General features: G+C 35.0%; 1 protein-coding gene across 1 annotated transcript in view; it reads right to left on the bottom strand.

Moving 5' to 3' along the window:
- RBM25 (RNA binding motif protein 25) overlaps nt 1-12,372 on the bottom strand; it is a 50,448-nt gene extending 38,076 nt beyond the window's left edge. Inside the window, exons 1-3 of the mRNA XM_010976548.3 lie at nt 12,202-12,372; nt 5,071-5,191; nt 997-1,046 (exon numbers count right to left, since the gene is read on the bottom strand). Of these exons, the coding sequence (XP_010974850.2) occupies nt 997-1,046; nt 5,071-5,176 (156 nt within the window). The 5' untranslated portion in view covers nt 5,177-5,191; nt 12,202-12,372. The remainder of the gene's footprint in view (nt 1-996; nt 1,047-5,070; nt 5,192-12,201) is intronic.
- Nucleotides 12,373-23,783: the final 11,411 nt, after the last annotated feature.

Here is a 23,783-nt window from a genome sequence, read left to right as displayed (position 1 = left end):
AGCTGCTCCAAACCCCAAGTCCCACCTTTCCCTAGGCTGAAATGTAAGAAAGTAAGAGTATCTGTCATGTGAAGATTTCCCAAAAGAGCCAAACAATGGATGTCCAATGAAAGAAAAGCTGGACTGCCGCTTGGTCTGCCTTATAGCATGTTCCTCTTTGCCCACGTAGTTCCCTTCTCATCACCCTTTTAATACAAGTAACAATACTCCCAGCCCTCTTCAAAACCCACAGGTAGAAAACAGTTGAAAGTCATGAGACCTACCCTCCCTCATAGTGGAATTCTAAGTGAAGCTTGGTATTCTAATTTACTCAAAGAAAAATTCTGGCTAATAACAGTTTTAAGAGGTTTATTATTTATTCAGGTGTTATATATAGTACACTAGCGTTCTTAACTAAGACATCTAAAGGATACAGAAGTCTTTATGAATGTGGAGAATTAAGGTTAAAGACATAAGACTGAACAATGAAACATTTCCGAAAAGGAAGGGCTTCAATAAAACCTTACAAAGCTTGAACGTATCATACTAGAGGACAGAGAAAAAATAGCTTGGAAGAAGCTGAAAATTAGGTAGGCAGGAGGAAAAGAATACTTTCATTCAACTTTCACTTCAAAATTTTAAGTTTCTGCTAGATCATTCCTTTCTTTTTTTCCCTTCTTCTAAGAGATCAGACAAGTCAGATCAGTCCTATCCCCCAGGACCAACACAAGATGAGTAAATGATGAAGAGCCAATTTCTAAATCTGAGATAACAAGTATATGAAGAATCTAGAGAATAAGAGGGAAATTTACTGAGCATATTTTAGGAGCAACTGCATATATGTACAGCTGAGTGAAAATGATACTTATTCAAGTAAGTAGTATGAAATACATGAATGCTCTTCCTCCCTATTATTCTTTTTACATTTAAAATAATTTACTGAAGTTTATCAAGTTATTTAGATTTAAAAGAAGTAGCACTACCGTATCTCCTAATTCCTCCTGAAGTTATACTTACAGTTGGAGCAGGAGCCATAATGCTCATTGGTACAGGAATCATTGGGGTCCCTAAGAAAAAACATGAGTCTTAAAAATACAATTATATATACATTTATATATTCTATATCAATTACATGCCGTACAAATAAGTACCTCACTCACAGTTCATTTAAGTGGACTAAGGGGGGAAAAATGAGATATTAATGGATGCTTTATTTTCAAAAGCAATGTAGTATCAGGTCAGACTATATAAACTTAAGAAACAAAAACACTGCTCTAAAAGCAAAGACTACTACAACATGCTTTTGCTTTAAGAAATAGAAAATTCTGCATAGTTATTGATTCATTTTCATCTGGTTCAGTATATCCTCAAAACCAGCAACTTTTACAAATACAAATTCACATATAGGTTAACAATGGTATTAGCAAATCCTTTAAAAGTAAAAACAAATTCTTTGAAAGTTAAAAAAAAAAGTATCAAGTAAGAAATTAACCTGGAAACCTCGGAAGACTCTTGTTATTCCTGGTTATTTAATAAAAGCAAAAACCATGAAAAAAAAAGATTAGTAATCTCAGTCACTATTATAGGGCTACCTACTGTTGACATTTTAGTGGAATCTGCATTTTTGTTTTCAACTACATTGTTTACTTATCAAATAGCTATATATTGAGAGTCCCTGTGTACATAAGTAATGAAGAAATCTTACTATTTTACAACTAAGAAAAAGGTGGTAATGAGGGCAAAATCAGTGAAAGATTAGTCTACTTTTCTAATACAATTTTGAAACACTTAACTATATCAAGAAGTTCTGAAATTACATTTCCGTTTAAATCTAACATTACTTTAAGATAATTCTCCATCTAAGACTATAGTAAATTCTTAAACATATAACACTATCCATTTATTTTCCAATATAACTTATTTAAAATAACTTCACAGTTTTTAACATAAGATTTTTAAAACATAAAATTAAGATTCCTATCAATAAGCCTATAGAAGATTGTACAAGATAGAAAAAAAAAGACTGCAAATCAAAACTTGGGTTCATTCCTTGGTTCTATCACTTAGTTATGCAATCTTGGGCAAGCTCTTTAACCTCAGCTTCAGTTTCCTCAATTCTAGTACGGTAATTATTTCCTCAGAGGTCCTGTGAGATTAACTGAGATCATTTATGTGGAGCACTTAAATCAGTGGACACTCAAAACTATCATCAACTTGTATCTAAAATTTTCACTTTATACTCTGCAAAACACAAATACTCCATTTACCAACTATAATCTATGTGGCACCCCTTGCATAGATAAATTTTCTATTTCACAAAACATTCAGAAAAAGACACATTAGAAAAAAATTTTTTTCCTTTTTAACAGTTACTAAACATTTAATAGTATGTTTCCTACCTCAACTTACTAATTTCATGCAATGTAGAATTCACATTGAGAAATATATTGCTGCTCATTACAAAGATCTACACATGCTAAAGTGAAAAAAAAAAAAAGCAAAATGCACAAAGTGTATATACTAGCTGAGGTTTCAAAAAACAAGTGGGCTGCGGAAGTAAACATAAGCAAATACACTGGGATACACATAGCATCTCTGGAGAGTTACACACAAGAAACTGCTAAGAAAGGCTGTCTTTACAGAAGGAAACTCTCAGGAGCTGTGACGGGGACGTCCTTTTTTCTATATGCATGCATTACTTTTTAAGGAAAAAGTATGGGCTTTCAAATTTATTTTCTAATTTAATATATATGATTGCCACATACATTATCTCATTTAGAGTTCAATTAATTGCACTAACAGGTAACACAAAATTATACACGAAGACGGGTACTGTGGTCTTGAATTATTATAATAGTTTAGCATATATTTCAGTTACCTTTTCAATTACTGATGCTGCCCACAGAATGCAGGCAGTAAATGAGCTGCAACTAAAGTCCAATTTATCACCCAAGCATGCTTCCCTAAACAGAAATGATTCTGTATGCTGTTGCAAATGGAATCAGAATTGTTTACTAGCATTACCACTCTGTGAACAAATGCCCACATTAGTATGGCACTGACGAATCAGATGAAGAAATACTGAAAATCTGGCTTTGGGGTCTGTCTGCTGACTCATCTTAAAAGATATGCTGGGAGTAGTAGCCTTAAGAGAAATATGGCCCATTTATCTACTCCTTCCATTTATAATTTGACATAGTGTTCATCAGAAAATGTCACATTTAGTATTTTTTTTAATTCAAAAACAATTAAAATATTTTCTATAAAATCAATCTACTGGTAAGGAAATTAAGGTATTGATTTTTTATTGTCACCTTTCCTGATTCTAAACAAGTAATTAAGCTTCATTCCCAACCCTTTAAATTTCTTCACAAATAGAAAATAAACTATTCTTCCCTATAACTCTGTAACACAAGGACTTTGCTAGAAAGTATCATGGTCATTAGTAGATACTATCAAAAAAACAGATCTTATTAGGAGACTATAAACATATAAATAAAAATCAGGGTATGGACTCCTTCAAAAATTGATGCCCAAATGACAGTGGCTTAGGACATTATCCTTCTTAAGTAAGTAATCTGTTTGATGGTTGACAACTAACTTCATTAAGTTTTCTGTTAAGATTATTTTCTCAATCCTTTTCAGCAGAAATCTCTTTATAGTCCATTACAGAGCAATTAAGTTATTGATAAATTCAATGATTGGCACGTGGGATAATAAAAGGATAGTATTTAAACTTTCACACTACATTCCTGGTAGCAAGGGGTAACAAACACACAAGGAACAACTTAAAACAGCCTGCTAAAACCATGTCTTAAAAACTTGTACCAATATTGCATTCTACCCCCCAAAATACATATGCATTAAGTAGTTGTTCTGATTTTTTAAATTATGATTTACTCTCAAATCCTTGAAGTTTTAAATGATATGCCAGAAAAACTGCCATGTTTATCTTGTGGCTTTTAACACTTACTCCAACACTGTTATGTACCTGGCCTAGGGGTAGAAGGCCCCCAAAGATGAATCTCTATGATGTACATGTTATGAATTAACAACCCATCATATAAGCCAACTGCAATGTACTTCGATTTTGTAGAAGTCAAGCTCTTTAGTAAAACAGTGTAATTTCGAATAGATAATCCAATGGTTAAAGCCAGGTCCCTGGTGTAAAGTTTTCCTCAAAAAGAAGTACTTCTGGATGATTTACAAGATCATTTGTTGATTTCACCCTGGATTACATGGATTCTTTATTAAAAGAAAATACTTCTAACATGCAAATTAAGAACTCAAAGATACTATCTTTCAGAAGGAAAGCTGATTTTGTATGAAATGTTTTCAACCACATTAAAATATTAAAATATTTTAAACCTATAAACCAGAGGAAAACTCCTTCTCTTAAGCCAAGCAATGTTAATTATGAACCTCAAGATAATGGTTCTCAAATGTGGGTTCTCTTAACTGTGCTTAAATGGATGCCTAGGAATCACCTGTGAACTTGTTAAAAATAGAGATTCCTGGGCCCCAATTTCTGAGCATTTGTTTCAGCAGGGAGGGGTGCAGCCTGAATTTTTTTTAACTTCATAGAACTTTGGAAGAAGCTTGTAAATAGTGATCTGGAAAGCTCTCCAAGATATATCGTCAAGTATTAAAAAAACAAGGGGCAGAACAGTACATATGTTACTACATATCTGTTAAAAAAAAATGGATAGAATATATACTTATAGTGGCTTGTAATATGCAAAAAAAAAATCTAGAAGGATAAATAACTCTGTTCTGTCTCCCTCTTTCAGTAGGGGATTGTAACAAGTTATATGGAATGTCAGGAATATTCTTCACTGTGTATCTTCGGGATTTTTGAAGGGTATAAATGTATTACCTATATTTTAAACAAAGATATTTTTTGTAATTTCCCAGGTGTTTCTGACACTCAGCCAGACACGAAAACTACCACCATAAGAAAAGGAGACACCACATTTCCAGAACGCTAACAGACATCTTTACTACCAACAGTTACAAACATATCATTTTCCTAAAGTTAATATTGCAATGACACAGGGATGGGTTAGAAAAAAACAGTATCCACAAACTTACCTGGAGGTACAGGTGGTGGAAAGCCAGGAAACTGTGGGGGTGGGATCCCTGGTGGGAGTGCTGGGATTCCCATGGGAGGGCGATTCAAATGAGGTGGGAAAGACATTCTTACTGCAGCGGTCTAAAGAAAGAAATCATGACAAATCATGTTATTTGAAAACTTTACAATTCGATATGCCTGGTTTGTTGGCCTTCATTTTTAGAGTATCTGCAAAATTCTAAAGTTTTCTTACCCAAAGGAGTTGGCAAAGACCCTCTTTTCTCTGTCTGTCCATTGAGAATTTTTAAAACTTAGATCTTTTCTAAAATAAGTTCCCAAAAGTACACGATCTAAGTTCAGGATAGACTCCTACAATCATATGGGAATACATATAAAGGAAGAAAAAAATTTTGAGGTTCAGTTAATATCCAAAAATTAAAAACCAAACATCAATGAATCTTTTTAAACGAAACTCAGAATCCAGGAAGGTATCTTACAACTTTTTTTTTTCCTGAAGTGTTCTGATGCACTCATTTTTTTATACATATCACACCCTGAAAACTAAATTTACAAACTTACATGGTATTTGTTGATTCAGTGTTGGCCAGTTCTTCAAGGACAAATGAATGTCTCAGTGAGTCTACAAACTCGGGGGGGGGGGGGGGGGGGAGCGCCAGGGCGGGACCTCCTGACCTCAGGTCACATAGTAACCATTCAAATATAAAGAGAACATACAACTTGTGACAATGAGACAAAAGCCGTAATTTTTCTTAAACTTAAAAGTAAACCTCTTAACCATTCTTGAATGATATTCAATAAACCAAAGAATAAAATTCAAGAATCAGATGCTAACATTTAATTTTTAAAATACACAAAAACACACTTGTATTCATTTGGTTTATGTTATTATTCACAAGAAACTTTTGCCTTTTAGCTAAATGAATAGAAATATTTTAAGAGTCCACCCCCCCTCAAATTTCACATTTTTGTCACCATACTTGTATTCAGAACTACTGGAAAAAGTAGAAAAATTATATTAGAATGTTGTAGGAGAATTCCATGCACTAATTTAAAAAAAGTAGTCAAAATAAGTGGGTTGATCTCATATGAGTGATACTGTTAAAAGTAATGATGTGATTAATAGGAGATATTTCTATTGGACACTAGGAAAAACTCCCCATCTACACTACAACTGAAGGAGTCCAGAGTTGTTAGAAGCTTTTAAAAAAGTTTGTCTCTACTATCTTCTTTTCTGTTTTATATATTGTTTTACTCACCCTTCAGATGAGAGAGGATAAAAAGTGCATGTCTTCCACTTCCTTGCCCCCTAATCCCAAGTTTGGTATATATCGTTGTATTCTTCTAAATATCTTTCTATACACAAGCTAATATACAATCACTTGTGATTTTCTGCAAACAATATAATCATACTATATTGTTATGTGCATTGCTCCCTCATTATCATTAACATCTCTTCATGTCAGTTCATAAAGTTCTATTTCATTATTTATAATGCAGTAAACTATTACTATATAGATATAATACAACTATTTAACTGAGGGCTAACTCCATATTTTACCTCTTACAAACAATGTTAAACATTATTGGACATACTGGTCTTATAACTCTGAGTACTTGTGCAAATAATTCTATAATACAGGTTAGTACTATGTGTATCCACACTTTACCACTAAATCATCCTCCAAAACTAGTGTACAACTTAATAACAGCACCACCAATATATGGGTGTGCCCTTTCCTCATATCCTCACCATCACTGGAGTAAGTCAGTGTTTAAATTATAACAATCTGATAGGTAAAAAGTTGTTTCAACTTGCATTTTCCCTAACCAATGAGGCTGAATATCTTTTTACCTGTTTATTAGACATTTCTGTAAAAACTATGTCCTTCATCCTCACAGCTATTCTTCCTGAGTGTTCTTTTTACTTAGCAAGTTAGGATGAGTACAGTATTCTATATAATCTAAACTTCAATTTCAAAAAACAACACTACACTTGAAATGTTTAGAAAGCTTTACAGGTAAGATAAATTCGTAAGTTCATATACTTAGTGATTAAGGTACTGGAAATGCCTTAAAATACTAAGCAGGTACCATTCATAAATTAAAAAGAAAAATGCAACTAATTTAAGATTGTAAATGCATTGAAATTTTTAATAATCCTTTTTAAATACTTGTTTGCCCCAAAACAAAACAAATATTCTACATGGAAGGGGACAGAGCGTATATCCTTCTAAAACAGAGAGGGCTACTGTCCTACTTACAGAAGCTCCTGAATTATCATTACAATGCTCTACCTCAGCACTTTCTTAGGAGGGCAGTTGGTATTAATACCTGTTGAATAAACAATCAATGAATAAATCAGTAAACAAATAAACTCTGAGAACCTCTTTAAATAAATTCATTGAGAAGAAGCTACCATGTGACAGGTACTCCTAGCCTCACAATGGTTATAAAGACTGGGTATGAATTCATCTTAGAATCACTTTTTCTCAAGTATTAAATATATATACTACAATTAAAAAAACCCTCTATGTTCCTGGTGTTTAAAATATTTTTCATGGTTTTCAAGTGTATCATTCATTCTGTTAAGAGTTAACCAGATTATGCTTTGGTTCATGCTAATATAACCATTTTGTTCACTTCTCATTTTTCTACAAAATATTTCCTTTTAATCTAGAACTGTTCAGAAATTGCTTATGCATCGGCTGAACTTCAAAGGTGAAGGTAATCTTAATAAGATAACAGCCCCTCATACGGGAATTCAGAAAACAAACATTTCTGGTGATCTCTGATATACATATTAATGTTCACTTTAAACATCCTAAAATGAGAGTTTCAATCACTTACTTCAACATAAAGTTTTGTATGTTTTGACATTTGTAAAAAAGGAGAATAAACTTTTATAACCATAAGTAAAACTTATCATTTTACCTATGGTTGATAATTGTAATACTCTCTTACAATAAATTATATAGATAATCAAAGTGGTCAGATACTTTGTAGAACGAAGTAGGGAAGACAGCTAGGGAGTATTTTATTTTGAACATGGTGGTGATCACCAAGAAGGTAACATTTGAACAAAGACTTGAAAGAGACTGAGGCAGGAAACCCTATTCACACCTGGGGGCAACAGCCTTTCAAGTAAAGGAAACAGCATATATTAAGAGCCCGAGGTGGGTACGGAGTGTCTGCAGAAGGACCGACAAGGCTGACAGCTGGAACATGGTACTGGAGGCAAGCTGGGAGACAGATGCCGAGAATTACCTGGGGAAGGGGTTCAAAGACTGTAGGCCACTGTAACAGAGGTTTTGGTTTTTACTCTGAATGAGATGGAAAACATTTCAAAGGTTTTTGACCTGACATATTTTAACACTGTCACTGGCCACTATGTTAAAATTAAGACTGGAAATGAAAAAGAGCAGAAAATAAGAGATTACTACAATAATCAGACAAAAGAGGGCTAGCCTAGAACAGGAAGTAGTGAAAATGGTAACAAGTTATTGGTTTCTGGATATACTTTGAATGCAGCCAACTGCTGAGGGATTATGTGTGGGATTTAAGAAGAGTTGCAGAGGTTATTTTATTAGCACTGAAATGATTGAAATAGCATTTTAAGACTATCTGAATAGTACCACTTCACTTTTAGAAGGTTCAAAGCATTTTTACCTGCTAAGCATGAAACAACAAGCAGCTATGCTGGAAGTGCTCCCTACCTCTAGTGTGGCAGTGGTCATATAGGTTTATGCACTAGTCAAAATTCACTAAAATTAAAATGGGTGCATTTTACTGCATGTAAATTTTACCTCAATAAATTTCATCCCTTCAAAAAATAAAAACTTCTAAATAAGATTTCTCTCTACCACTGAACATATGCATGCATTCTACTCTTCTCTTTCTCACTTTTTCTCTTTACTATTTTAAACCACTCTTTTTCTGCACTCTGAAAATACCCTTACTGGGTATTCCTCCATTGCAGATGTATCCCGATAGAAACAAAGTTATTTCACCCCAGGATAGGTTTACAGACTAACCCCATCAGGACACTGCCTGCTGAAATTCTGAAGTGGTAAGAGGCAAATGAACTAATAGAGTCACCTCAGCAAACACTCATATACAACTTATTCATTCAGTCAATAAAACATCTAGCTCTAATTATGTGCCAGGTTCTTTTCTGAGCATTATTATTAGTTCTAAAAGGGCAAATTTTAAGTTATTATGTGTAGTTTTATAGCCAGTCCAGCTAATAATAAATGATTATTAGTGCAGCTTGCACTGTTTCCTGCTCTGCTTATAGCCCACACATAACTGCTGACATAACTGCCCCAGCCTAAGCAAATCTTTCAAAACATTTCTCAACTGAATTTCCACGGAACTGGAGTATTCAGGAATTATTCCTAAGAAAAAGTGTTCCATGTCCAAAGAATGGGAGATGCCTAACAAAAAGTTTCTTTTACAGGAAAACTCAAACACTCAAGTGTTTTGAATCTCTAAGTTGATCTTCTGAGATTTCCACTTTGCTATTTTATCATTTCAATGATTAATAAGCAATACTAACTATAGAAAAAGATTAGTGGTAGTCTAGAGCTGGGGTGGGAACGGGGAGTGACTTGCAAACAGGAAAAAGGGATCCTTTTGGAGTAATGGTTGCACAACTCTGCACATTTACTAAAAAATCCCTGAATTGTACATTTACAACAGGTTTATACTTTAATAAAGCTTTAAAGAGCAATACTGATTCAGGAAAATTTCAGGCAAAATCCAATTCAGACCTGTAGATTACATAATACTGTATCAGTATTATTTCCTGATTTTGATCATCGTACTGCTGTTAATTAAGAGAATGCACTTGTTTTTAGGAAATTTACACCTAAGTATTTAGTGGTTAAGGGACACCACATCTGCAACTTACTGACAAAAAGATTTCAGAAGAAAACTATGGAGATAAAAAGGAGAGGATAAAGCATATTGGTAAAATGTAAACATTCAGGGAATCTCTGTGAAAGATACTTGAGAATTCTTTGTACTATTCTTACAACTTTTAAAATGTTTTAAACTACGTCAAAATTAAAAGTGAAAAAAAGCAATACCAATAATTCTAGTTAGTGGGAATATTATGTTCTTTTTATTTTCTCAAGTTTCAAAATTCAAAAAAAGTAGGAAAAAGCTGTGCAAAACTTTAAAGAATCAATCAAAATCCTCTTATGAATACCAGTGGTAGTATCAGAAAAAAAATATCAAGGGATGATAAAAAATACACAGAATGTTTTTGTAAGATGTTAAAACATTCAATGATTACTTCTGCGTCCACAGTGTAAGAGTCAATATAATTTTTCTCTAAATCATGTGTAAATGAAAAAGATATGTAGCTAATTTGCCTGTAGCCAAAAAACCTGAAAATCCCAGGCTTACATTAAGTCTCAAGTAGTTAACGCAATGTTAAAATAGACTCATTTTTATTTTGAAAATATACTTAGAGCCTTAACACAGTGGAAAAGCAAACCACAAAACAAGTAGTCAAAACTATCATTAACATATGGTGCCTATATGCAACAGTGGGATAATAAAAACTCTCTCTTCTGAAAAGTATTTGGGTACCTTACCAAAAAAAAAAAAAAAAAAGAAAAAGAAAGGGGAAAAAAAAAAACATTTTGGGAACCCAAAAAGGTAATCTGTTAACCTCAAGAAGATGAATTATTTAATAAAAATATCAGTTAACATCTTAATTTACTTCTGTTTACAAAAGCTTTCAACATACATTATCTCATTTAATCTCCCAAATTATCTGGTGTAGATATATTGTTCTCCTTTAAAAGATGAAGAAGCTAACTTGTCCAAAGAAACACAGTAAGTGAGTAGGGTCTCCAAGGATCCCCTCTGTCCTGAAATTACCAATCCAAAGGCTGTTTTGGCTTATCACAACGCCTGTTTCTAGTAATAACATACCAATGAGAAACTTATTAAGGATTAACTTCGACTTTATTAAAGTCTATTCAGAGTACACAAGAAGAAATTTTAGAGTCACGATTAGGCTCTTATACTTCACTTAAAATTCTTAAATAACAAATATTATCAGTTAATATGGACTAAATTACTTGAATGCCTTTTTAGATCTCTGAATGTTCTTGTTAATAACCTTTTAAAAAATTAAAGCTCCCAAGACAATATATAATTGTTTATACACTACTGCAACTACCCAATTCATACTATAGCAGTCTGGTGCAAGAGTCCAATCTCCTCCCTCCTTTTGGTCGGCTCCACTCTGCCCAAAATCAAAATGGCTTTTCCATGGTAATATAAACCCACATCACATAACCTCAAAATAATCTTCATACTCCTAGAACTCAAAAAATGTATTTAAGAAATAGTATTGAAGACCAAAGAAGGATGAGAACGAAGCACCGTATTTTAACGTGGAGCTTGCATCCGCTAGAGTCAACGGAGACACAGTTTACTATAACCTCCAGTGGAGGAAGGCGGCAGGACCACAACACTCATCACAATCAGACAAGCAAACCAACCTGGGGGTGGGGGGGAGTGCTTAAAAAAAAAAAAAAGTGGGCAGTAGCAAAATTGAACTAGAGGGGGGGGGGGGGCAGTTCACCCGGTGGCGGGCTTTAGATGACCAAAGAGGAAGGGAAAGAAATCAGTTGGTGGCCAGCTCCCCCGCTAAAAAGGGTGGGCGCTGGCCGGCTTCTAGGTAAAGTCTGGGACAAGTATATCCTAGGCCCCGAATATCTACCGTAGGGCTTCCGCAAGCTAGGGTTAAAAAGGGGCCTCCGAGAAAGGCTCCCCAGGAGCGGACCGATCGTTTTGTGGCAAACGTGAAGCCTAGAAAGGGCCGAGCCCACTCTGGCGGACCGTGAAAAGGAAAGGGAAAGTGGGCGACAATGCAAAGAGGAAGGCTGTGGCAGTAGGTCCGGCCTCCACGGGCTCCTGCTGGGCCCATTGGTTTTCGAGGCCTTACCGAAGTGGAGAAACCTAAGCCTCGTGCCCGTCCCCTCCCCCACCCCAACCCCCCCTTATCCCCATCCCACCCTGGCCCTTTTGCAGCCTCCCCGACTTTCCCTCCTCCCCCAGCCGAGGAACCCCCGTCTCCCGGTCTCCACACGCATTCAGAGGCGTGAACTCACCCGCCGCTGAGGAAACGGTACTGTCTTCGCGGCCTTCCGGGCTCCAGGTTACGAGTGGGCGCCACCAGTTCGAGATTTCTGCGCACCGCTCGCCGGGAGACTGGTTCCAAAGGGCCTACTCACACAGGCCGCAAACGCCGCCGCGCTGTGCGGGGAGCTTATGGAGGTCTTCCTATTGCCCGGCGTGCACTGCGGCCGGGGGCGTGGCGAGGAGGATCATAGAGAAGAGCATATATAGATAGTCTTCACGGTTGGCTAGGAATCACCATGCAGTGGCGAATAACCATAGAGAAGGACCGCCTAGTCGGGGCTAGAAAGGCTCGATCTGTAAATTACGACCCACTCTGCCATTTTTGATTGGAGCTGATTGGATCTTATAATTACGCGACGCCATCTTGAGGTCAAGGTTCCGGCCGGACACGGAGCGAGGGCTGTTAGAGGACTTCCCACTTTTTGTAGTTTGTGTTTCTGGGATTAGAACCTTCTTCTGTGGGTCATTGAGGTTCGATGGGCTGATAACAGGGCTTCACCGGGGACCTCAGTAGAAACCCCAAGTACTAATTTTCCCTGGAAAACAACTATTTTTTAAAATTGAAGTATATAGTCACTTTACAATTTTGTGTCAATTTCGGGTGTGCAACCTAATGTTTCAAGTCATTCTAGAAAACAACTACTCTTGTTACCAAGGAATAACTGGCAAAGTCTGTGGTGGTTTTTAAGAAAGTACAATCACACAGCTTAAACGCGCAGGTAGGACCAAAGAGGCAGTTAAAAGAAGTTTGAAATTCCTAAAATGGCCTGTAAAAATATTTAACAACTTTCATTCTGTAATGTTAACGTCCTAAAAAGAACTTAACTTACTAGATTAATGGAAATAAGCTAATCACCAATGAGTTGATTATTCAATTTACGGACTGGTTAATTCCTAGTTAGAGGCATTTGTTTTCGAACTGCTTGCTTCTAAGAAAGCTTATAATTTATTCAATATAAAGTTATTGTCTTCCTGAGTTCCCGGTGCTGGGTAATTGAAAGTAAATAGGAGTGAGATGTTACTCTTGTTCGGCAGAGCTGCAAACGACGCAGAATAGATGACAAACTGCTGGATATAAAATTGAACATACCTACGCACTCCCTATCTGCTTTTCCTGTTTAATTTTACTGTATAGCACTTATCACCACTCTACTATATGTTTTTCTTACTTATTTTATGGTTTGTCTGCCTGTACACCATTAGCACGTAAACTTAAAAGAGTGCGTGTGGTTCACTGCTGTATATCCCCAGTGCTTAGAACAATGCCTGATATATAGCAAGTTCTCAGTAAATAAATGTTGAGTGAAAGAAATGATTATACATAGGTACCAACAGAACATAAAATGTAGTGGAAGACTAACGGGGGGAAGGCTGTAACAGTACCACCATTTGTAAAATTTATATCCATTTGTTTCTGCTTGCTAGGTTTATTACCATTAAGGAGGGCAAATGATACCTACTCCCCAGAGCTATTGCAAGGATTATATTAACTAATACACGTGAAAAGACTTTTTAGTGAAGTGCTAGTCAAATGCCAGTTACATTTTGCAAATAAAAAAAGTTTGTTCCTTGTTTTTTTTAGAGCCACAAGCATAAACAGAAATCCCCTTGGGGTACTTTGTATCCCTGTATATTGACTACAACATTGTACACAAATTTATGTATTACTTTTACTTGTATAATAAAATAAAATCTTAAAGAGAGGGACGATGTCTCAAGCAGTAGTTTGCTAACTTTCCTGTAGTAGACATTTGTTGTTTATGCTGACCCACCCTCCATTCCCCTGACTTGGGTAAAGGCACTCCAAATTTCTTAAGAGAAACCATCCTTCCACTATTCCAGATCTTTGTAATTTGGATAGAAAATCCTAACCCTTGTCAGAACCATTAATACACAGGGACAGACTGATAACCCAATCAGAGATGGTAATTTAGCCCTTACATTGTATCAGGCACTATTTCAAGCATCTTGCAAGTATCAACAACTTTAAATCTCACAGCAACCCCGGGAAGTAGGATCTAATGTGATAAAGCCAAAGGAACTAAAGCTTGAAGAAGTTAAATAACTTGCCCAAGTTTGTAGGAATAGTAACTGATGGAGGTAATATAGTTCCTGAGTCCATGCTCTCAGCCATTACAGTACCCATGTGGATAAGGATGAAACCAGCACAGAGGAAAGCAGAGCTAAGAGAAGATGAGAATTTTTGACACTATCATTTGAGAACATGGATCCAGCCATTCTTTTTGTTTTTCAGGGGGAGATAATTAGGATTATTTGTTTATTTTAATGGGAACTACACTCTGCCATTGAGCTCTTCCTCTCCCTGGATTCAGCCATTCTTTAACACAGTTATGCTTCTATTCTTTTTGGTATGTAAGGCAAATAAATTCCTTTTCCCAAATCAGTCTGAACTGAGTTTTCCATCCCTTCAACAGAAAGAGCCCTAAATAATACAGTTATGTATCACTTGTAGACGATAGGCCAACCCATTCATTTATAATGACAGTCAATTCCCTCCTGAGTTTTTCCTCATAGGCCCTTGCTAAGGAAAGCGGCTATAGATAATTAATTTGGATATTGGTAACCACACTATGTGCATTGTGGCCCTATTTCTATGGCCATATCTGAGCCAACTGGTCAGCAAAATATCATGTGACTGATAAAAAACATTCTTTAGCTGGACCAAGCAGATCCTCTCAAGAATCTAAACTGAAGATGCAGTGGAGTCAATGAATTGATAGCAAAAGAGAAATGCAGTGATAGGTGAATTATGTCAAAAACAGGTCACTAGAATAGGCACCTTTGTGCCCTGGATTGAGAGGAGGCGATTACTGGAAATCTTATCAAGGCACCTGAGCTGTCATCAGAACTGCTGGAGCTAAGGCTCCAGCTTCATCTCCTGATGAAGATCTAGTCTCCCAGAGGCCCGGACATGTACCTTCAGTTCCTTCTTCAGCATTTCAGGGCACCTGCCACAGCATGATCATCTGTTTCTCACAAAGTTTCCCTATTGGACATTGAGTTCCTTCAAGGAAGTTACCATGTGTTTATTCACCTTAAATGGCCAACCTAGATACGTAATATTCACAAAAGTAATGTTTGATTTTTGAAAATCACAACCTGTTTTTAAAATATAACAAAATAGTTTTAAACAGCCAAGTAGCAATCAGTTTTTCTCTACATCTCTGCGTAGAGCTCCAATTTATGCTACTTTACTATCAAGATTTAGACTTTATGCAAATTCAAACTGGCATTATTAAAAATTTATGTGATTATAGGAGGTAGATATATTGCTGTGTCAGGCCTTCTGAAATTATCAAAAAACAAGTATAATATTGGGTGAAAGAGGAAATGGGTGTAAAAAAGGACAGTTTTCCATATGAAGTGATAAGTTAGACTGTGCTTTGGGCTATAAAGAAGAGATCAAGTAGCCTTGAAAAATGGAGGGTTTGTTAAAATGTAATGATAGAAATATGCAAAGTATTAGCAGCAGCACTTAGTCTAGCCTGAGGATCTGGGGAGGTCAGGGAAGGCTTCCAGGAGGAAGTATTATCCTGAGCTATGTTTAACTGGGACTGCAGAGGGAGGACAAGGGATGAATAACATGTGAAAATTGCTCCCTTTTATTAGTAATCATAGAAGTGCTAATACCATCTTGAGATATCATTTTAAACCACTTTGTTGGTTAAAAAAATAGAAGTCTAATAATACAAGGATGTAGAATAACAGAAATACTTAGGGGTGGCTGGTGGAAGGGTATATTGGTACAACTCTTTGGTGTAACCTAGAAAAATAAAGCATGTGCTGTCCCTATGACCTAGCAGTTCCACTCCTAATTTTATTCAGAGAAACTTTTGCATATATGTACCATGACACATTTTCAAAAATGTCCATGGCACTATTGTTCACAAAGGAAAAAAATTATGGAAACTACTCAAATGTCTGACGAGAGAATAGACCTACATATTTTCAAAAAAGTCACAAAATGAGCATTATATAAAAACAGAATGAATAAACTACAGTCACACACATGAGGTGATGAGTAAAAACATATAACTCTGTATATTGTATGATACCATTATTTTAAAGATAAAAAAACTGGTATAAGTAATAATCTGTTGTTTAACGAAACATGTGTAAATGTATATGTGGTAAAATGATACTTGTTTTTCAACTTTCATTCATTAATAGGGCTAGGGTTTTTTTTGGGGGGGTGGTAATTAGGTTGGTTTATTTATTTATTTATTTATTTATTTATTTATTTATTTATTTATTTACTTACTTACTTACTTACTTACTTACTTACTTACTTATTTTTAATAAAGGTACTGGGGATTGAACCCAGGACCTTGTGCTAAGCATACACTCTACCCTGAGCTAAACCCTCCCCTGTAGTTTTTTTTTTTATATTAAATCAGTATATAGAAATCTATTTTATTTTTAAAACTGCTACATTTTATTCCATAGTATGATTGTGTCACAGTGTCTGGACTAGAAATTTTTTATAAACAAGAAACAGACAGTTCAGCTCAAAACGGCTTAAACAGAAAGGAAATGTATTTGCCCAATCAGCAGAAAGACTAGATAGGTTACCTTTCAAGGCCAAGTGGTTCTAATCTCAGTAATTTTATCAAGAATGAGGTTCTTCCTGTCTTTATTTTTTCCTACCTCTCTGTCTACCATCTACAATGTGGGCCTCATTTTAAGGCTGGCTAGCTCCCCTTGTGGTCATAGGATGGCTACATTGAGTCCACATGATTTTTTTTAATTTAGGAGAAAGTATAAGTAGATTTCAGATGTTCTTCCGGAACATCAAGGAAGAACTATCCAGAAGCCCCAGGATTGAATCACATCCTAAACTGAGTTTCTTGCTCCTGCCTAAATCAGTAATTGGCAAGATAGATACAAATACTCTTACAAAATCAGGCCTATCCCTTGAGCTAAGAGTGAAGTCAGCTTTTTCTGAAATCTAGGGTCTATGCTGGAGAAAGGTGGATATTTGAACAAAATTAGAAATCTGTTAGAAAAGAGGAAGAGGGAAATGGATACTGACAAGGCAGTCATTGTCCACTACACAGTTTATTTCTTCATTCTTTTTTAATGAATATTGGTCTCCAATTTGTATGCATCCTGCAAATACCATGTTTATACATGTTTCCTTCAAAATGTGTGTCCATAATTCTCTAGGACTGATACCTAGGAGTGGAAAAGAAAGGTGGAAGGGTATGCTAATTTCTAAATTTGAATAGGTACTACCAAATAGCTCTTCAAAAGGGCTACAACAATTATATTTCTACAAATACATACATATACATACACATGTATATAAATCTCACTCTAATGGGAGACAGTAATACTAAATTTAGTTTAACCTACATTCCCCTGACTCCCCTAGTGAAGGTGAATATCTTATCCTACAACTGTTATCTGAACCTGGTCTCCACTAATCCTATGAAACTACATCAACATTTTTGCTAAGTCCAATGGACAATTCTTAGCCTTTATTTTATTTCACTCCTCTAGTATTTAAAACTTTTGACCACTACGCTTTGACAGATCCTCTTTCTGTGGTTTCTGTGTCCCACACTCTTCCTCCTACCGCAGTACTTCCTGTTCAGTCTCCTTAGGAGGGTCCTCTTCTTATGCTCATGTCTTAAAATGTTGGTCTTCCTCAGTGTCCTGTTGCAGGCCTTCCTCTCTTCTTACTCTAAGTGATTCCACAGCTCACTTAACTGCTTTTAGGGATTCAGCAATCATGTGTTCCCATATCTATATGTATACGTATAGCTGAGATCACTTGAATTCCTTTCACTTAGCAGCCAGCTACTTACTGAGTATCTCCATTAGAGTACTCCCTGGGCATCTCAAACCCAGCCTGGGCATAGCTACACTCATTATAGCTTCTGCTGCTTTTTGTTTTGTTTTAAAAGTAAAGTTCACATAAAACTCACAATTTTAGACATTCTTTCATCTACAATCCAGTGGCTTTTAGTACATCCACAATGTTGTGTTACAATCACTGATTTCAGAACATTTTCATCAACCTAAATAAAAACTCTGGACATTGATCAGTCACTCCCTATTACCCACTCCCCATAGCCTCTGATAACCACTGATTAGATTTTTTGCCTCTGTGGATTTGCCTATTCTGGGACCTCCTATAAACAGAAACACAGGATATGTGGCCTTCTCTGCCTGACTTCTTTCTCTTAACATGCTGTCAGGGTTCACCCATGTTGAACCATGTGATGGTACTTCATTTCTTCTTTGGACTGAATAACATACTGTTATATGGCTATACCACATTTTATTTATCCATTCATCAGTTGATGGACATTTGGATTATTTCCACCGTGAATAATGGTACTGTGCACATTTGTGTACATATTTTGTTTGAACATGTTTTCAATTCTCTTGGATATATCTCTGGGAGTAGAATTGTGAGATCATATGATAATCCTATGTTTAACTTTTTAAGGAAATACCAAAATGTTTTGCACAGTAGCCACACCTACCAGCAAAGCCTGAGGATTCCAATTTGTCCACATCATTGCCAATACTTGTTATTCTCTGAGGTTTTTTTTTCTTAATAATACCTGTCCTTATAGATGTGAGCTGGTATCTCATTGGAGTTTTGATTTACATTTCTCTAACAATGATGCTGAGCATCTTTTCATGTGCTTTTCCTCCAAAAATATATCTTCTTTGGAGAAATGTCTAGTTATAATCTTTGCCCTTTTTAAGTCTGTTGACTTTTTATTATTAAGTTTTAAGAATTCTTTATGTATTCTGAATTTAGACCATTATCAGATATACGATTTCCAACTTTTCCCCCCATTCTGTGGGGGTCTTTTCACTTTCTTTACAGCATCCTTTGATGAACAAAATTTTTAAATTTTGATGAAGTCCAACTTACTTTTTTTTTTTGCTAGTGCTTTTGATTTTATATTTAAGAAACTGTAGCCAAATCTAAGGTTTCCAGGCTGCTGTAGCCAAATGCCACAGACTGGTAGCTTTATGAGCAGCAGAAACTTACTGCTCACAGTTCTGGAGGCTAGAAGTCCAAGATCAGGATGCTAGCATGGCCAGGTGAGGGCCCTCTTCCTAGCTGCCGCTTATATCCTCACAAGACAGAGAGGGACTAGAAAGCTCTGTGGGATCTCTTTTATAAAAACACTAAACCCATTCATGAGGACTCCACCCTCCCTAATCACCTCCCAAATGCCCCACTTATTAATATCATCACCTCTGGGGATTAGGATAACAACATATGAATTTTGGAGAGACAAACATTCAGACTTTGGAACAAGATCACATAGATGTACCTGTATTTTTTCTGAAAGTTTTATAGTTTTAGCTTTTACACTTAGGTCTTGGATTCATTTAAGTTAACATTTGTATATGTTGTGATATAGGGGGTCCAGATTCATTTTTTTTTTTTGTATGTGGATATCCAGTTATCCCACCACCATTTCTTGAAAAGACTAATTTTTTTTCTCCGTTGAATAGTCTCAGAACTCTTATAGAAAGTCAACTGACAAGAAATGAATGTTTCAAGACTGCTATTCAGGGTTCCTTGCAATTCCACATGAATTTTAAGATCAACTGTCCATTTCTACAAAAAAAAAAAGTAGTTGGAATTTTGATAGGAATTTCATTGAATCTGTAGATAAATCTGGGGAATACTGTCATCATAAAAGTATTAAGTCTTTCAATCCATGAACACAGGATGTCTTTCCATTTATTTTTATCTTCTTTAATTTCTTTCAATAATGTATTGTATTTTTCAGTTTATAAGTCTTGCATCCCTTTGGTTAATTTTATTCCAAGGTAGTTCATTCTTTTTCATGTTATTTTAAGTGGGATTTTTCTCTTCTGAAACCACAAAACTGGAAGTAATTAAACATGGCTAGCAAGCTACTTGACATCAGTCTTACAATAATTTTTTTGGATCTGACACCAAAAACAAAGACAACAAAAGCAAAAATAAACAGGTAGGACTACATCAAACTAAAAAGTTTCTGCATGGCAAAAGAAACCATCTATGAAGTGAAAAAGCAACCTATTGAATGGGAGAAAATATTTGCAAGTCATATATCTGATAAGGGGTTAATATCCAAAATACATATAGAACTCATACAACTCAATAACAACAACAACAAAACATCCAATTAAAAAATGGGCAGAATACATATGCAGCAAAATGGATGGACCTAGAGATTATCATACTAAATGAAGTCGGTCAGAAAGATAAATACCATATAATATCAGTATGTAGAATCTAAAAAAAAAAAAAAGATATAGGGGGAGGGTATAGCTCAAGTGGTAAAGTGTATGCTTAACATACTCAAGGTCCTGGGTTCAAACCCCAGTACCTCCTCTAAAAATAAATAAACAAGTAAACCTAATTACCTCCCCCCAAAAAATTAAAAAAAAAATAAATTAATTAAAAAAAGATACAAATGAACTTATTTACAAAACAGAAACAGACTCACAGACATAGAAAAAAATTTATGGTTACCAAATGGGAAAGAGGGGAGAGAGGGATAAATTAAGAGTTTGGGATTTGCAGATACAAACTACTATATTTAGAATAGATAAACAATAAGGTCCCACTGTATAGCACAGGGAAATATATTCAATATGTTGTAATAACCTATAATGACAAAAAATATAAAAAAGAATATATATATAAATGTATAACTGAATCTCTATTCTGTATACCAGAAACTAACACAACATTGTAAATCAACAATACTTCAATTTAAAAAAACCCCAGAATATCTGAATAGACATTTTTCCAAAGAAGACATACAGATAGCCAACAGGTACATGAAAAGATGCTAATCACTAATCATCAGGGAAATACAAATCAAAACCACAGTGATATATCACCTCACGTTTGTTAGAATGGCTATCATCAAAAAGACAAGAGGTAAGAAGTGTTGGTGAGAATGTGGAGAAATTGTGCACTGTTGGTGGGAATTTAAACTAGTGCAGCCACTATGGAAAGCAGTATGGAACATCCTCAAAAAATTAAAAATAGAACTACCATAAGATCCAGCAATTTCACTTCTGGGTATTTATTAGAAGAAAATTAAAACATTAATTCAAAAAGATATATGCACCCCCATGTTCATCGCAGTATTATTTATGATAGCCAGGATATGGAAACAACCTAGATGTCCATCACTGGATGAATGGATAAAGAAGATGTGAGATATATAAATAATGAAATATTATTCAGTTATAAAAATAATGAAACCTTGCCATTTGTGACAACATAGATGGACCTTGTGTGCATTATGCTAAGTGAAATAAGTCAGACAGAGGAAAACAAATACTATATGCCTTCACTTTTATGTAGAGTCTAAAAAACAAAAGAAAACAAAACCAAGCTCAAAGATACAGAGAACAGATTGGTAGTTTCCAGAGGTGGAGTTTGAGGGTGGGTAGAAAGATGAAGAAGGTCCAAAGGTACAAACTTCCAGTTATAAAATAAATAAATCATGGGGATGTAATACACAACATTGTGACTATAGCAAATAATACTGAATTACATATTTGAAAGTTTAAAATAAGTCTTAAACTTATTACAAGAAAAAATTGTAACTATATATGGTGATGGATATTAACTAGTCTTATTGTGGTGCTTATTTTGCAGTGTATACAAATACTGAATCATTATGTCACACACCTGAAACTAATATAATGTTATATGCCAATTATACCTCAGTTTTAAAAAATGACTTGGGAGATGTTGTCTCTTCCATTTTCTAGAAGAATTTGTGTGGAATTTTGTAGAATTAGTATTGCTTCTTCGTTAAGTGTTTGGTGGAATCCAGCAGCAAAGCCATCTGGGCTTGGAATTGTCTTTGTGGGGAGGTTTTAAACTAAAATTCAACTTAATGGATAAAGGGTTATTTAGGTTGTTTCTCCTTGAGTCACGTTTGGCAGTTTGTGTCCTTTAAGGAATTCAGCCATTTCTTGCAAGTAGTAAATTTATTGACATGATGTTATTAATAATATTTCTTTATTATTATTTTATTGTGTATAGGACTTATAATGGTTTTCTTCCATTTCATAATGGTTTTCTTCCATTTCATAATGGTTTCTGTGTGTTTTCTGGTTTTGTTTTTTTTTTTTTTTGGTAAGTCTAGACATAAATTTATCTTTTAAAAATCCTTTCAAGGAAACATCTTTTGGATTATTTTCTCTTTTGCTTTCTATGTCATTGATTTCTGCTCTGATCTTAATTATTTTCTTCTCCCTGTTTATTTTGGATTTAACTTGCTCTTGTTTCCTAACGTCATAAGATGGTAGCTTAAATAACTGGTTTGAGACCTTTATTCTTTCTGAGACAAGCATTATATTCTACCAATTTCTCTCTAAGCATTGTGTTTATTTCTTGATTTTTCATTTTCATTTAGCCCAGAACTTTCTAATTTCCCTTGTGGCTTCTTTGACCAAAGCATTGTTTAGAAGTGTGCTATTTAATTTCCAAATATTTGGGGATTTTTCAGATATATTTCAGTTATGTATTTCTAGTTAATTCCATTGTGGTCAGAGAAAATACTTTATATGACTTCAATACTTCTAAATTTATTGGGACTTGTTTTATTGTCCAACAGAATTTAGCTTGATGAGTATCCTGTGTGCACTTGAAAAGAATGTGTATTCCTCTGTTGCTGGGTAATGTCACTAGGTCAAGTTGGTTGATAATGTTATTCACGTCTTCCATATCCTTACTGATTTCCCTCCTATTTTTTGTGTCAATTATTGACAGTGATACAAAAATTTCCAACTCTATTTGTGGATTTGTCTATTTCTCCTTTCAATTCTTTCAATTTTTGCTATCTATCTATCTATCTATCTATCTATCTATCTATCTATCTATCTACACACACATATATAGAAGTATAGTTGATTTACAATGTTGTGTTAGTTTCTGGTATACAGCATAGTGATTCAGTCATACATATTATATTTTTCAATATTCTTTTTCATTAAAGGTTATTATAAGATATTGAATATAGTCCCCTGTGCTATACAGAAGAAATTTACTTTTTTGATCTATTTTTGTATATAGTGGCTAACATTTGCAAATCTCAAACTCCAAAATTTATCGCTTTCCACCCCCTTTGCCCCAGTAACCGTAAGATTGTTTGCTATGTCCGTGGGTCTGTTTCTGTTTTGTAGATGAGTTCATTAGCATCTTCTTTTTTTCTTTTTTTAGATTCCACATATGAGTGATATCATATGGTATTTTTCTTTCTCTTTCTGGCTTACTTCACTTAGAATGATGATCTCTAGGTCTATCCATGTTGCTGCAAATGGCATTATTTTATTCTTTTTTAAGGCTGTATAGTATTCTACTTTATAAGTATACCACAATTTCTTTATCCAGTCATCTGTCAATAGACATTTAGGTTGCTTCCATGCCTTGGCTATTGTATATAGCACTGCTATGAACTTTAGTGTGCATGTATCTTTTGAAATTAGAGTTCCCTCTGGATATATGCCAGGAGTGGGATTGCTGGATCATACATAC

Source organism: Camelus dromedarius, chromosome 5 (genome assembly GCF_036321535.1).
Source record: "Camelus dromedarius isolate mCamDro1 chromosome 5, mCamDro1.pat, whole genome shotgun sequence".
In the NCBI taxonomy this organism is placed as follows: Eukaryota; Metazoa; Chordata; class Mammalia; order Artiodactyla; family Camelidae; genus Camelus; species Camelus dromedarius.
This window is presented reverse-complemented; position numbering and strand designations above follow the sequence as displayed.